Source organism: Poecilia formosa, unplaced genomic scaffold, assembly GCF_000485575.1.
Source record: "Poecilia formosa unplaced genomic scaffold, Poecilia_formosa-5.1.2 Scaffold160, whole genome shotgun sequence".
Lineage (NCBI taxonomy): Eukaryota > Metazoa > Chordata > Actinopteri > Cyprinodontiformes > Poeciliidae > Poecilia > Poecilia formosa.
In genome coordinates this window covers 22,352-38,725 of record NW_006800099.1, presented here as the reverse complement: position 1 = coordinate 38,725, position 16,374 = coordinate 22,352, and the positions used below count along the sequence as shown (strand labels likewise).

The 16,374-nt window shown below is 41.9% G+C and overlaps 2 protein-coding genes across 3 annotated transcripts in view; both read right to left on the bottom strand.

Moving 5' to 3' along the window:
- sptb (spectrin, beta, erythrocytic) overlaps positions 1-2,029 on the bottom strand; it is a 44,701-nt gene extending 42,672 nt beyond the window's left edge. For both annotated transcript variants that reach the window (XM_007564489.2, XM_016677685.1), the window contains exon 1: positions 1,687-2,029. The gene's annotated coding sequence lies outside the window, so the exon portion shown is untranslated. The remainder of the gene's footprint in view (positions 1-1,686) is intronic.
- A 622-nt stretch (positions 2,030-2,651) lies between these two features.
- The window catches only part of stard9 (StAR-related lipid transfer (START) domain containing 9), a gene marked incomplete at its 5' end in the record, with an annotated part of 34,635 nt that continues 20,912 nt past the window's right edge, over positions 2,652-16,374 (bottom strand). Inside the window, 11 exons of the mRNA XM_016677674.1 lie at positions 2,652-4,288; positions 5,570-5,728; positions 6,094-6,173; positions 6,993-7,195; positions 7,319-7,383; positions 8,251-8,417; positions 8,640-8,739; positions 8,877-9,023; positions 9,347-9,530; positions 9,869-10,033; positions 10,505-16,294. Of these exons, the coding sequence (XP_016533160.1) occupies positions 4,187-4,288; positions 5,570-5,728; positions 6,094-6,173; positions 6,993-7,195; positions 7,319-7,383; positions 8,251-8,417; positions 8,640-8,739; positions 8,877-9,023; positions 9,347-9,530; positions 9,869-10,033; positions 10,505-16,294 (7,162 nt within the window). The remainder of the gene's footprint in view (positions 4,289-5,569; positions 5,729-6,093; positions 6,174-6,992; positions 7,196-7,318; positions 7,384-8,250; positions 8,418-8,639; positions 8,740-8,876; positions 9,024-9,346; positions 9,531-9,868; positions 10,034-10,504; positions 16,295-16,374) is intronic.

The window sequence follows — 16,374 nt, the reverse complement described above, 5'->3', positions numbered from 1 at the left end:
ACTAAGTTTAAAAAAAAAAAAAAAAAAAAAAGCCCACTCTTGCAGCTGTTTACAGATGCCCAAACTGCACACTGAGCAGAAAACATATTAGATTGCTGTGGGGGTGGGGGTGGAGGAGAAAAAAAAACAGCACATTGTGGCGAGCAGCACAAAGTGGAACCAAGATTAAGTAACAGAGCGACGTTACGGGTGTGGCCAAAGATGAGTGACCCGCAGTGTGGGCATGTGTCTGAGAAACTGAAGCGTGGGTTCGCGCGCTGATGAGATTGAGGCCTGTGGCCAGGCTGAGAGTGGATCTAAAACACAAAGCTGAGCCGTGTTCCTTCACAGAGGAAGCTCGTAAACTGGAATATCTAGAGGCTATTAGGACGAATCCTAGCTGCACACAGATTATGTACATCAGCTGTTGAAGAGATCTTTAGCTGTGGTCGGTATTGCTTTGACTGTGGCGAGAGAGAGCGCTCAGTCCTGGGAGAAGGGTAAAAGGAATCAATGGTAAATAATTTCTGGAGAGTGTTTACACTAAAGGCTCTGCTGGTCCAGACAGAGCAACACACTCGCACATGTCCTTTTAGGGAAATAAGAAGAAACTCTTCAATTAAAGCAGGGAACATGATTTTTTTTCTGTTTAATATCATCAAGTGCTTTCTATAAAGAGTGACAAATACATAACTTAAGATTTATTTAGCAGGAATAATTGAAAAGTAAAGTGAAAAAGTGCAGTTCTACAGCTTGTGTAAGCAATAGTAGAATGCCAGCACGGTTGTTCTTATCTTGGGTTTTTCAGGCAAAATATACGAGTTATTCATAAAAATGGATAAAATCGAAAAATAATCTTGTGTGAAGTTATTATTATAGGCTTTGAACGGACATAAAACGCATGAAAAAGAAAGATGGAATGAGAATGAAGAATAAGGAAAACTAAGACCAAGAAACAAACTTTGTCATAACTACTGACCTAAAGTGATCATTTGTGATCTCTTTCCCCTTTGTAGTCATTTACACTCGCTTGAATTTCCATTGGATTCGTTTTTGTTGATTTGTCTGCTAGTACAGACAACCTGACCTGGGTTTGCCCTCTTACCCCAACCCTACCATTATATCTACTTCTTGAATATATTAATATAGTAGAAATATAGTTTAGGATATTTAAACTATATATTTTTAGATAACTGAATACAAGTGCCTTCAAAATGCATTCAGAGACTAAAATTAAATATTACGTTACTTGTTTTTGCTTTTGAATATCTGGTATCCAGTGTATGTTTTTTAAGGTAATTTATAAAACTAGATTTGTAAACTTGCCATTAATTCTTCAATAGTTAATGACGTTTTGAAAAGCCGCACCAAGTTTTGCGCAGTTTTATCACCGCACTCTGCTGCGGCCTTTTGCAGCACCAGATAAACAACTGAATAGTTGGCAAAGTTGTTTACTGAAGGGAGGAAAACGAGTTTCAAACCAAAACTAAAATAAATAGAAATACCTGTCTTATATTTACTTCTTTAAAAAAAATAACCCGGGCACCTCTATATATACATAGCCAACCAACAGGTGGTTCAAGTAAACTTACCTGACAACTACAGCAGTGCTAACTATTCAGTAAGCGGTAGTTTAATTATGTTTATGTCAAAAGTCACTAATTTAAATAAACAAGCGCGAGTTGGCTCGGCTTTATATTTACTTACTTAATTGTAGTAGTTTTAGTCCTCTCTGAGCGTGTTTCTTCAGTTTTCTTCCTGCCAACAAACCAATTATAATCCCATTGAAGCGGCGGGCTGCAGGTCAGCGCGCGCGGACATGTCCAGTGCGTGAGGAAGAGGAAGAGGAGGAGGAGGAAGAGGACTCGGTCCTGCACGGGGGACAAGGGAGAGGGGCTGAAGGCACGGCGCGCTCCGCGGTCATTCCGAAAGCCAGCGACTGACCCACCCTGCCGGGTTAAAAATAAAGTTGGCGCATCCAGTACATGATCTGTGCGCGCGGGGGACGGACATTCCTGACAAGAGCTGGTGACTCTAAATGGCAGAGGTACTTCTGATCTCCTCAGTAACCCACCCAACCCTCCCACCACCACCCAGCCCAGCTCGGGCTCTAATCGCGCTCACACAACACCCACCCACCCTGAGAGACCCTCAGAGAAATGTCACCTCCACAGCTGCCCCTGCATTCCACGTGGAGCAGCCAGGACAACAGGAGGCCGCTTCGTTATCGTGGCCCAGAATGGAGGCTTGTACAGGCAGTAAAGCTGCTGCAGGTGCATTAATCCATGAGTAAACAACAATCAGTGAGTAATACAGTCAGATGTTTACACTTTGTATTTAGTTTGAATGCAATGATGAAACTGCATTAAGTGAATTTTGAACTGTATGCACATGTTTTAACTGCCTATTTATTTATTATGAACACAGATTTAAATGTTTTTTTGGAGTGGGGAAAAAAAGGCTATCATTAGCCAATTGGAAAACTCTGACCCCACTTAAACTGAATTTGTGGATTACATTAAATAATCGAGACAATGGGAGGAAATCAACCAATTTATGAGCTCCATCTGATTCTCCAGAGAAAAGTAGTCAAATATTCAAGCCAGAAGCTTGTTGTCTACAAAAAAATGGCAAGACTGAGGCGCAATGAGCTAAAACATTATACAGTTTGACACAAAACTTACCTCGGTTGCAAATATTTATTGTTTGAATACAAAAACTGTCAAAAATAAAAGGTAACAATAGATAATTAGTGACCAAAAGCATCACATAGATTGCAAAAGAAACAACTGTACAACAGATAACCTAAATATAAATACGTTTTCACAAAACGAATGACGCTGGGAAATATTTACTCATAAAAATATATTTCAGAACAAAAATCTGAGTTCCTTCACATCACTCGTCACTCTTTGGTTGCTGTGAGACTGTGAGCCAGGAAAGCTTCCTGAACCTCCATTTAAATATTGCGGCTTTGCATGTGGATACGGCTGACCCGGACAGCACTGGTCTCTGATCAGCCTGAAGAAAACAGTGTCACCTTTTCATCAGGAATGTTAATCAACGTGTAACAAGTTCTCTGCATGCAGCTGTAAAACCCAGCATTGTGCTACGCTCATTAAAAGAAGCAATACAACTATAAAACACATTTTTTAAAAAACGCAGACTTTGAGAATAACGAGCGAGGAAAAAGTCATAAAATTAACTCCCTTCTTGAAGAGGCGATACAGTAAAATGAGAGAGCACCATGTCGACGTATTACAAACCTCTACAGCTGGTTTCAAGCGCGAGAGTTTTTCAGTTTAGTTGTTCATCTTCTTGCAGTGGCCCCTCACATTTATTACATCCAAATCAGTTTCCAACATTTTCTTTGTAGTTTCCCCACAGAGAGCTGGTTAACGTTCTCAGTGCTCTTACAGATAAACACATTACATTTGAAAGCTCCTGAGTGGCAATAATTTCCTTTCATTCCTCCAGGAGGTGTTTGCCTGTTAACTGCGCAGCACCGCTAACCCAACACCAAGCATGTATGTTGCCTTCCAATTGTTGCAAGCAAAAGCATTTCAAATCAATTCTTAACTAAAATGAAGGGCACTTATGTAAAACATATGCGTTGCTTGGAGAAATAGAAATTTCATGTTTGAGGAGAAGTTTTCCTTTGGTTATTTCTTATCCTAACAGGCACATGTGGAAGTATTAGCACGTATGTGCAGAGGTACAGAAACAAAATCTGCCTCGTCTATCAACCGATTATCGAAAATTATTAAATAAAACACAAAGATTGCATGTGATGCCCAGTGCATATCAAATTAATGTGAATAAAAGTAACTAAAATCTTTCATTTTGGTCTACGATATTGTTAAAGCTGTAGCTGTTTCTAAGTGATTGTAATTTTAATCCCTGTGAGAAATGTAGACGTGAATGAAACATTAAAACAGCATAAGCTTATTAAGCATTTGATGCATCTTTGGTGGAACAGATTGTTAAAAGCATTCATGTACAGATATAAAAAAAAATCAATATTTTATAAAAAAAAAAAAAAATCATATTTTTATACAAAAACAAAGCTGCTACAACTTTTTGTCAGGAACATGACAGATCCTTTTGAAATAAAGAAGTCAAGTAAATAAGATCCAGGTGCAAATTCACATGTAGAAGAACTCCATGCTGGTGACGGTCTAGTCAAAGTGCTCAAGGCTGGCGGGTTTTATGGCGCGAGGAAAACATCGAGATCGGCGATAACAGCTGCCTGTCTCCTGGCAACCGTGTTCAAGAGTCGCTGAGGAAAAGATGGCGTTCCGAGGTCGACCTGAAAAGGAAGCAAAAGACACAATGTTAATGTCTACATTCATATATATAATACCATATATAAATGGACAAGAACGTTTCTGAAAAGTCTTTTTCTTGTTGTTGTTTTTAGACATAGCATTGACACATCAACTTCATTGTGCCTGAATCAGCTGCTACAGCTTTAAATATTTGGCAACAATTACACAAAGCTAATCCATGAGCTTCTGCTCAATGAAACTAATTTCATTAATAGTGAGAGTCCTGCCAGTAGCAAACTATAAACTCATAGTGCAGTAGATCAGCACGGGAAGTCAATACCACGTGTTGAGTCTCCTCCTATAAAACCCAAGCAGGGAATTCTCATTTCCTGGATTTTTACTGCATTCATACAATATTAAGTGGCAAGTACTTTATAGATAATCTGTGACAGATCATGGACTACAATGCAGACGATCTATTGTCTGAGCTATGGATGTCTGCTGCTCCTCCAGAGTCATCAGGGGCCTCGTTGTTTTTTCACTAACGTTCTCCAACTATCACTAAATAACTGACAAGATTACACAAATCTGGACTCAGTGTTGTGATCATGTAATTGACCTGGAATTAGCTGCACTGCAATTTACACGAGGTAAAATTTGGAAACCATATATCCTTTTTCTTCCAGGTTATCTACAGGATTCAGCAAGTCAAATTTAAGACTTTTTAAGACCTTATTAATGCCAGCTTGAATGTAATTTAAGACGGAAAAAACTGTAATTATACAGAGTGGTAGAGGGATCCTGTGGTGCTACAATCAGTCATCGCAAAAACCCAAGTAGCGCCAAGCTACGAAAACAAAAACAGTTTGCACTTACTCGTGATAGATGCAGAAAAGCTAAGTAGCTAGCTAGCTAGTAAGAGTATTTTAGCAGCTAGTTAGCAGTAGCCTCATCCGCCTCGAGTCACAGAACGGAACAAAGATTTTTGAGCCAGATCAAACTTTTGGGGGGGAAAAACTGCATACATAAATAGTTCTGCCACAACAAAATGTATGACTGGTGATTAATGTATTTCATGCAAATTTGCTTCTTTTTTTTTATTATTAAAGAAATTTAAGACATTTTCAGGCCTTAATTTCAGATAAAATCAACTGAAGACTTTAAGGCTACACAGACACCCTGTCACATTGCAATTATGCACTACCTTGTGCTGGTCTTTTACATTAAATCCTAACAATGGATTTTGCAATTGTTACATGACAAGACGTCAAACGTTTATGGGGTATGAATACTTCTGCAGGGAACTATGCATCATATCTGACCTGCAGCAAGTAAACGACTCTGGTCAGCTCCTGTCCCCCACGTACGACTGGCTGCAGGATCCAGCAGCTGGGCAGCATCTCCGCCCGGATAGCATCAACGCTCGGCCGGGGGAGAGACTCCTCGAACACAGACTGCACAGCCAGCACACGCAGGCCACCCTGAGCCAGAGAGAGAAGACCATCAATAAAACAGCCGGTAAAGCCTTTTGATCAGCTAAGAGGCAACTCGACTCTGACAACGATAACAAATAGCTGACAAACACTGCCTCTGGGTCAGTGTCGTTCATGCTTTCTGTTCAGTGAGCGTGAGGCGTCGATAAAGTGTGTGTTGTACATTTAGTGCAAGGGGAAAATTCCACCGGCTGCCGCTGAGCTGCTGCTCGCACGGTATCCAACCTGAGCAAATGGAATTTTCTCCTTACATTAAGGTGTGCAGTCGCCGCCGCCGCTCGCCTGACCTGAACACAAGGGGAGACCGGCTGCAATCATCTGGGCTGCCCGGTTGATTTTGCGGCCGGGCTTACCTGCTTAGCCTGAGTGCTGATGCAGCAGAAGTCCCGCGGCTGGCTGAGGTGGCAGGCAGACGGGTCTGTTAGGATGTAAACTGTGCAAAAAACAAAGATATCGAAGTCATAGTAAACAGTTAGTACGGTGTTTTAAAGCTAATTTCTGTAACAAAATAAAAATAAATAAATTTAGAGGCCCTTCAAATAGCATTCAACCACAAACGTTTCATTGTCAAGTTAACATTTTATTTGACGGGGTCTGCATAAGACTGACATTACACTGTCATAAACATGACATAACACCTGTTATGAACACAAAGGAGCCTTCATTAATGTTTTCGACTGTTGCCATGAAGTGTCATTCGGTAAATAATGACACTATTAATGAAAAGTTGCATTATAGTGCATTAAAAGCCTGTTAAAATTGTCAACTTTGCATTAAAAGTCATTATTTCCACTTCATGACAACAGTCGTAAACATTCATGAAAACTCCCTCATCATGACAGATGTTATGTCACGTTTATGACAGTATCGTGTCAGTCGCATGCACATCCCATCAAATAAAGTGTTACTGTTTAGAGTATTTTATTGCTATTCTACAAAAGTTGACAAAAAGCTTTGAGTAATTGCAGGGGAAGGAATAAATGACAGACTTTCAACATTTTACACAAAAGTGACATCCATTTTTAGTCAGCCGCAATGAGACAATAACTTGTAAGAGGTGTAAGAGTGAATGTGGTTGTACGATTCAACAACACATGGAGAAAGGAAGCAGTCATAGGAGAGAAGAGTTTGCAAGAACAAAATATACTCATATAAATATTACTCATATAAAAATACACACCTTAAATTTCATGTTTAAATGTACACACCTATAAGAGGTTGTAAGGTAGAGTGGAGAATGTTATTGGCTCACCCAGCTGAGTGCTGTCATCTAGTGGTCGTGTCCACACAGAGCGAACTGACTGGTTATACATGTGGCTCTTGGACATCTGGCTGATTACGTTCCACAAACTGTCCGGGGGTCTTTCCACCTCCCCGACCCCAAGAAAACCATGAACAGAGGGACTGGAGGAAGATTTGTGGTACGCCTGAATTCCTCGTTCTTCCCCTTGGTGACTGAACAAATTAAGACGTTTCAGTAAGCTGCACACGTACATTAGTTAGTTTATTTTAGGTTTGTGAGGAAAGTGTTTTTACAAGCTGAGAGTATTTCAAAATGTTAAGCCAGAGGAAGCTCACCTCCACCCAGCAGAGGCTTTGCCCCTCAACAAGTTACCCGAATCCCCAAAAGAAGCCAGTCGGACCTGGTGAGAAAGAATCTCTTGCTGAAACTGAACAAATACCTGAAATACCACGTCACAAAAGTCTCAATTCTTTATGTATTAGTAGAAAAATAGCAAACAAATGCAGTGATTTCTTAGGAAAAAAATAAGTGTTAGTACAACTCTTATTTTATACAACCACCTTTATTTTTTAACACAGAATTATCTTGGCAATTATTTTTTTTACATAACAGCTAATAAACAGGCTGAGGAGCATCATCAGGATGTGATGATCATCAGAAACGTTCAACATTGCATATCCGTGTGACCCAAAATTCAGACGGTACATATTTTGTATTCTATTAGGTTTTAAATCCAAAACTCACTGATTAGAGCACAGTTCTAACACATGACACATTCTGTGCAATTATTTAAAAAAAATAACTTTAATGTTTGTTATTTTCTATTCTCATGCATACTGAAGTTGACTTAACCCACAGAATCCAACATTTCGATTCAGTCCTGAAAAGACATTTTTCACTGATTTCCCAAGGTTCCCATACAGTTTTCCTTATAAAATTCCAGAACTTTCCATGATCGAATTTTTAGATTTTATTTTTCATGGTTTTATCTTTTAAAGACTTTAGTAATTTCATTTGAAAGTGTTCATTTTGAACCTGCATGAATAGCAGTCAAGCTAATCTAAATCAACTCTTTTTTAAAATCTCCGATTCTGAATGGAAAATTATTAAGTGCAGAATCGTTAAACAGTTTTTGAACTTTGCTAGTTGTATTTCGAGAGATATCTCAAAGCTACACTGTCCAGTATTATAGAAAACTTGTCAAATACATAAAAAGCGAACCTTTAATAGAAGCACTGAGGAAAAATAAAAATTCTGTCAACTTTACCTCAGCCAGAGCCCGACAGACGAGGGTGGAAGTGATGTCTTGATATGCTGTAGATATGGAGGAGACTGAGCCAAAGGAAGCAGTGCGCTGACGTGCAACAACAGGGGGCGACGGAGAGGAAGTCATCAATGGATCAAAGCTGCTAACAGGAACCTCAAGCCGAACGTCTGATAAAACACATTTTATCAGAAATGCAGCAGGCACGGAAATAAAGACACGTCACCAGTTTCAGACTTGACTACAAACTTAAATCTACTGTAAATACTGCTGCATAAAGCAATCTTTCTACCAAAAGGTTTCTCTTTAAAGGTAAACAGTAAAATAGATGTAATTTTTGTAAAACTACAAAATGTCTATTTGAGGATTAGAAATGAGTCTTGCGCAGTTACCCTGAGCTGACAGCCATGTTTGTTTTGTTTTCACACTCTGGAAACCGCAGACGGGAGGCCGTGTCCTTAGCTTCAACCCCTCGCCCTGGACCCCAAAACTCTAACAACAGACATCAATAACGCAGTAAGTGCCAGAGTTACATCTTACAGTGGAAAAATACTCCAACCACTCAGATTGAGAATTTTAAGAGTAAAGCAGCGTTTTTAATTCCAAATCATCTGTAAAAGTGTGCAAACCTGTTGATTTAATGCTGCTCGGCTACACAGCTGTGGCTGAGTAGTGTTGCCACTGTTGTATCCAGATGTTGGTCCAGAGGAAAGACTCAGACTGGATCCCGTGCACAAAGTGCTGTTGCTGATTATGGTCCGATGCTTCAGGTCGTCCTGAGAAAATCATGTCAGCAGGAGTCAGATTCACTGTGTTTGTGTATCAAAACACTAATATAAATTCATCTTTTCAAACTTTTACAAACTGCTTCAATTTCGGTCTCTTAAAAATCAAAATTTAATGGCTAGTAGCTACAAACATTTCATTTGGAAGTGAAATTAACAGGTCCAACATTTACTAGGAACGCGTTATTATCTACAGTGAAGTATCTTACAGATTATGAAGCTCACTAGAGGGGATCTTTAGCTACTCCACAATGTCATTTTACACTTGGAGGAAGTTAATTATGGTTCTGCCAATTATAGACGGGACAACTGACCTTTATTCCCTGAGACAGAGTCTGCTGCTGTATCCTCTGTTTCTCCAGCTCAGTCCGCTCTCTCAGCCGTTCTCGAGCCTTAGCGATCTCCGTCTTGGCTTCTTCCCGGGCTCGGCTGTAGTCTCGCAGCAGCTGCTCAATGTCTGGTGGGCGCTGTCTTGCTTCTCTTGGAGGTTCTGGTAAACTGTGGTACAGATGATTTTTTTTAATACCAAATAAAGTAAAACTTCCACACCAGTTAAATTAGCAACATGTACAGCAGAGTGCATGTGTTGTTTTAAAATAAGAACCACAGACTACGAAGCGATCTGGTTACATCAGATCTTGATAACTTCATCAGAACTTTTTTCTCATTAAAACAGCGTTTTTACAACTTTCTTCTGGTAATACTGCATCTATATCCTGCTAATATTTTGACATAACTTTAAAAAAAAAAACAATAATTAGTCTGGGCCTAATGCTCCACTGTACAGATGAAAGTTATTCCATAAGTTGCTAATATCCAGTGACATTCAGTCTCACCCAGTGACTTCTTGTCGTCGATGGCATTCTTTGCGGCGGTTGGGTGTGGGATCAGCTTCCTGTGGCGGCGGGGGATGTTTGCCGGGGCTCAGACTGCGAGCTCTTCTGTAAGTCTGGAGGCGCTCCTCCCTCTCCCGCCTTAAAGCCTCGATGCTCCGGCGGTGCCTGAGAGGATCACGAAATTAAATAGCTGTAACACCTTTGAGGATAAAGAATATGTCTGAGCTGAATTTGCAGCACTGAATTTACACTGTGACCTAAATGTGTGGGTGAATTTATTAAAATGACATTCATGGTCTAGTCAAGTTCCTACTAAGACTTTTTTTTTTTCCTGGTAGATCAGGAATCTGAAAGCAGGAAAAAAAAACATATATTCTGTGAGTCTTTTGCACAGCACATAGACTTAATTACCAGAAGAGCTAAGAGGTGTTTTAGTCTATGCTGAATTGCAAATGTATAGCATATTACTGCAGAAATCTAATTAAGAGTTCATGTGTCAGACCAACACAAAGAGCATAAATGTCAAATGTAAAGGGGAATACATGTGGCTTTCAAATCTGCTTCAAAATGAAACAATTAAATAAAATATGCATAAAAACAAGTTCTTGAAGAATGAATACTTTTCTTGGTCCTCACCTGTCATACAGCTGCTGTTTGGATGCAGCGGAGGTCAGCGGCCGCAGGTCCTCTTTGGACCTTGGGGTCAGCATCTTTAACAATGCGTCCGTCTCTCCCAGGCCGTAGTGAAGCTTAGCCTCTGTCAGCTCCACGGTCAAAGGCTTCAGGCTCGTGCTGAGGTTGACGGTCGCCATCACCCGCTCTCTCTCCTGTCGCAGCTTCAGTATCTCTCGGGATCGTCTGTCACTTTGCACCACAACATCCAGGTTTGAATCCGTGCTGTCCACGTCGTCCCATTCAGCGTGGTTTCCGCCGTCTTTGCTTGAGCATCGTGGCTGTTGATTCTGGCTGACTCCTGACCAGTTGGTGAACTTGTTGTGGACGGGCAGGTCGTCTGGGACTACCTGATGGTCATCCCAAGGAGAAAGACTTGTTGCAACTTCGGTGTTCACAAGAACTTCTGTGCTGCACTCGCTGTGCGCCAGTGATACCTCGTCATCCTCTTTCGGTTGATTTCTACAGGCACTAAAGGGTGATAAATGGCTGATGTCGATGCAAACATCTCTGGAAGCACTTGTGAAGTTGGACTCTTGCTGCTTATGTGCAACTTCCTGTCTCATGGTAGGAAAAACGTGGTTGTGCCTCTCTGAGAGGGTCCTGTGGTCGTCTTCTTCTTTGCAGGTCACTTTTCTCTTCACAATGTCTGCGTCTACATCCGATGATGACTTAAGACTTGAAGAACTCGTGCAGAAGTCTTGAGGACTTGAACAACTCATTTCACTCACTCTTTCAAGAGATATTGTTTCTGATTTAGTGGAAAAAACATCTAAACACTGCTTAGCATTTTCAGCAGAAGGAACTGCAGGTGTGCCCTCCTTAGAGGAAAGGCTTGTTTGCTGATTCCTATATTTTGGTCGACACTGTACTGATTGTTTCCCGCTCTGCCTTGAACCTACACTTGTTCCCACAGTAACAATGGGAGATGAGGCACGGTCTGTAAATGTTGCTTGTTTTTTGATAAAACCAGTCGGACTGCTTGCTAAAGACACACTGCTGTTTTCTTGAAAGCACTTTCTTGACGATCTGGAGGTGACTGCAACATTTCTGCGGCTTGATTCCTCAAGAGTGCTTTGCTTCGAGGCCTGAAAGGAAGCAGATTTTGCACGCCTGTGATAACTAGCTGCTGTCTTTGCGAACGCCAATATCTGAGGGTCATTCTCTGACTGAGGTGCAACAGAGACGTTGAAGTTTTGCATTGTCTCAGCATCCTTTTTAACCACTCTGTGCATACTCTTGTCTTCAGGACCAATCACTTTCACAATCACCTTAACTTCATAAGACTTAGCCTCTCTGAGTGTTTCGTCACCAGCAGCCTTGCCGCTCATTGCGTTCACCAGCTCCCCCGTCTGGATTCCAACGTCTAAGGCTGTTTGAACTGAGCGGTCTTTCTTGCCACACCCATGCGGATCACTGCATAGCAAGCTACGATGTGATGAGTTGCTACTCCTAGGACTGGATTTGCTCACTTCACCCGTCCTCATCCCCTGGACATCTCCCAGCAGGTCTGAAGTGCTGTCGATAAGCTTGGAGAGATGAGCTGACATGGTTTCCATGCTTGCCCACGTTGAGGATTTTTTAATATCCACTTTGCTCCTCTGGGACAAAGGAACATCGGTGTTGCTTCTTTTGTGTCGATCTTTCCTCTTCAGGCTGCTGTTACTGATTGTGCCAAGCCTAGATTCGGTTTGAGTACCGTGTTCATGCATCTTTCTCCTTTGAAGCTGCATTTTGCTCGTCTTTGATTCTTGCTCGGATGAGCAAACGAGCATGATTTCATCAACCTGACTTGAGTTAACACCAGAACCGGCAACGTCATTACCGGAACCGTTTATTGCCCGATTGCAGGTCTCTGCCTGTGCTTTCCTGTGCTGTGTGGCAACTCTCTCTTTATAATCCTCAATGCTACTGAGGGTGCTGGAGAGCCCCTTGTTGGTGGCATATGTGCTCAGGTGGGAGTTAAAAGGAGAATTCAGCCCATTCAAGTTATTGTCAGCACTGGAGCATCTTACTAGGCGTTTCTCGGAGCTGTTCAAGAGAGGAGATTTAATAGATAGGTCAGCAGCACTTCCAAACACAGGAGTCTTGTAGCAGTGTTGGTTTGAGTCGCTGTGTTGCCACTGGTGGACAAAGGGGTTGATGTCACTGGATGCAAAATGGATGGGCGAGTCCTGGCAATGTGGTGTGTGCTGGGCTTCACTTTGCTTTTCGTTCAGGTGGCTTTTTTCTGCATCCACCCTCTGGGATGTAGTGTAGGGAGGCAAAAAGTGCCTTGGTGGAATGTGATCCATCTTAAATTCTTTATTTTCACCAGAATTCCCTTTAAGGATTTCTGTCTTACATTTACTTGTAGAAAGAGAAATGCAGCTTTCTTTATTGCTAGTTCTTCCTAACAGCCAGCAATAATGCCTCCTATTCCCTTCCTTCTCCTTGTCATCTTCATCCGATGACTTGAGAGAAGAATCAGAGGAAGAAGCAGGACGGGTTTTGACGTCAGACTTTCTGAACCGCTTTGTTTTTTTCTTTCTAAGAGCAGGATTACCTGGTGTAACAGTTGTGTTTATGGTGGCCTCTTTGGACATTGCGGAAGAACCTGCCTGTGGTGTTTTTAGATCTATAACAGAGGGAACCGTTTTAGATTTCATGCATATTTCATCCTTTGGATTGAAAGAAAAAGTCTCAACCCCTTTATCATCGTTTGCCACACAAAACTCTTTGATGTTGATTTGATGATTTTTATAGAAGTTGCTCTGTGAATTTGGACATTTGCCAGCAACAGAAGTCTGAGCTATGTTCTGTGTACATATTTGTTGACAATTTAGCTGATCCTGTGTTGTGAGAGGCTTGCTACCAGCCTTGTGGTCCAGTTCAACATTTTCTCCATGGGTAGGAGAAAGTTTGATTTGACTGCAGAGGTGTTTGACTGCTTTTACCTGATGACTTAAGAATTCTGCTGCAAGCTGATCAACATTGTTTCCAAATATCTGAATCATGTGTGGTGAGCTTTGTTCAGGTGAATGACTGCTTGTTTTTACATCACTGGTTATGAAGTTCTTACTGACGTCGTCCGAAACAGATGAGAGACACTTCAGATTTGCGTGACTCAAGGCGGAAGCTGTGTCGTGGATACATTTGTGAAGCTGCCGTCTTGAGTGTTGAGTTTGGAGTTGGGGAATGAGATCAGAATTAAAACCATCAGAATCTTTATTTGAGTAAATGTTACTGGTGATCATATCAGGGGCGTAGGTTACTTTGGGTGAAGCTTTGTCTGTTACTTTTTGAGGTAGAGCATTTTCCCCCTTTGGGTTTCCGAGGCCTTCGTGACTAGTACTCTGTTTCATATGTGATCCCAAATGCCCAGTTGTGATTAATGCATGCACATCGGCACATATTTTTCCTTCTTTCACATCTTCACTCCTCTCATCTTTCAGCTGGTCACGCATCCATCTACTTTCATTACAATCGGAGCTAAAATGACACGCAGACGATGGCAAAATACACAGACTTTGACTTTTGTTCATTCCTCCCGACGAATCCGCATGCTCTTTTATCACTTCAGAGATTCTCAGATCAATAGCGCTGCATATGGCTTCCGACCTGCATACATGCTTTGCTTTTTCTTGATGTTTCCTGTCATTATCAGTAACCCTTTCCGTGACTTCAAAATCTTTATTTGCCATTACATCTCCCCTTCTCACACACTCATTATCTCCTACGGCGGTATCACACTGAGAACTCTTGTCCTCGAAGATTTGGCCGCTTGGTTCAAGTTCGATGTTCTGAAGATCAGAAAGTGGCCTTGAATCTGAAGCGACCAAATGTTGTATATCACTGCCATCAACAGAAGAAGAGTGAAATCCTTGGCTGTTCGACTCCCCTTTGGAGTCACTGCTGCTGTTTTCATCATCAAACCAAACACCTTCCAAGCCGTCACCTGGTGCCAAGGAGAAAGTTTCCAGCTCCCCGCTGTCGCTCCTCTTTGGAATTTTCAGGCAGCCCATAAAAGCGTTCTGGTGGTCTTTGTTCCTCTTCCTGGAACTTTTACAGGCCAATTTAACAACTTCCTGCTGGGGAGCAACGGACAGCTCATTGCTTTTGGTTTCCTCCCATTTAACTGATCCGTCTTCTGGGTTCCTAAAATAATTTAGCTGTAAATCTCGGACATTTTCAACACCTACATCTGTTGAGTCACATGGTGCAGGCTCGTGAAATGTGTTTGATGTTGCTTGGAGGATGTCTTTTTGTGACATGCAAACAGTTTGATGCGCAGATTCTGGAGGAGTGTTAAAGGTCGTTGTATTGATTTGTCCAAACCGATCTGTTGGGAAATCTTCACAGTTACCCAATATCAAAACATTTTCTAAAGCTCCATAAGCTCCAGAATCTCTCAACCCTACATGGCGCTGATTGAGCTCTGAACTATTTAAAGCCTCAGAGTTGAAACATCTAGAATCGCTGTGCGAGTCTGACAGATTCCCGCTAACTGGACTCGGACCGCTGCTGTTATTGTCTGCATTCAAGAGCAAAACTTTTCTTGGTAAAGGCAGAGAAATCCCATCAATCCTCTGGGTTTCAGGCATATCTGCAGAGGACCAAACATCAGCGAGAGCCAGCAGGCTTTCTGGCTGTTTCACACCGCAGCTGCCAGTCTGCAGGTTCCTGAAATCATCGATCAATTTGTGCACACTGACCGCTTCTAATGAACTCTGATTTTGGGATTTCCTTGTGGCGTCACGACTCAAATGCGCCTCCGCTGCGGGTACGGAATCTGTTACTCGCGAAGTTTCAACCGCTGCTTGTTTGCGCTTTTTAACCACTGAGAATTTCCAGCTGTTCTCCACGGTTAAAGAATCTTTAGACATTTCGCTGTCGATGCTTTCTGCTTCGCTCGGAGCCGAATCTTCACGTGTCAAACGCTCAGCCAGCGCGGCCGCGTAAGCAGAGGACAGAGAGTCGAGAGAGAAAAGGCTCTCGCAGTCTGACGTTGCTTCATCCCCTTCCTCTTGCTCTTCGAACCATCCAAAAGGTTTTGGATGGTCTTCCACACAACCGTTGCTCTTGTTCGTCAGTGCCTCGGTGCTATGCCAGCGTCTCTGTTTGTGGCTATCAAACAGGTTCCTCTGATCAAGCTCCTCGCATGACACAGTTGCTTTGATGGTACCATTCTGATTAGCTGAAGAACCTTTTGGGCTCTTGTCTGCTCTTCGTCTCCAAGGGAATTTACCTGCAATCCTCCCAAGAGGCTTAAGAAGTCTCCGTCCCTTTACACCTGAAGGGGATTTTCTGAAAACTTTGGATAGAGCCGTTTTTATCCTGGGCCCCACAAAATGAGACAATGATCTGCTGATGGTTTTACTTCCACTGTTGTCTCCTTTTCCATCCATGTCTGTTTTGGATATTTGTAGATTTTCTTTACAGACGGGCAGCAACGCAGCTCTGAGAGGCGATTTTGAGACAGATGTAGGATTTTTACCCAATTTGTAATTAAATAACATGTCTCGGTTTGGCAGCAGAGGTTTTCTTCCCAGTTGGCCCAAACATGGTTGAGGCTGTGGTTCCTCAGTGTGTCTGGTGTTTCCGAAAGGGTTTACTTTATTCTGACTGTGTCCAGAGGAGATGGGGCCTGAGCAACTTTGGGTTCTTCCTCGAGGGATATACTCCTCAGAAACCCACTTTCTGCCGCTAATGGGATCGGACGGAGTTGCTGAATTTAAAGATTGTTCCACAGATTTGTTTCTCTTGAGGAAGTGCCTAATAATGGGAGGAAAGGAAAAGAAAGATTTAAGATTAAGCTAATTTAAATCAAGGGGGACAAAAAGTCAACACACTTA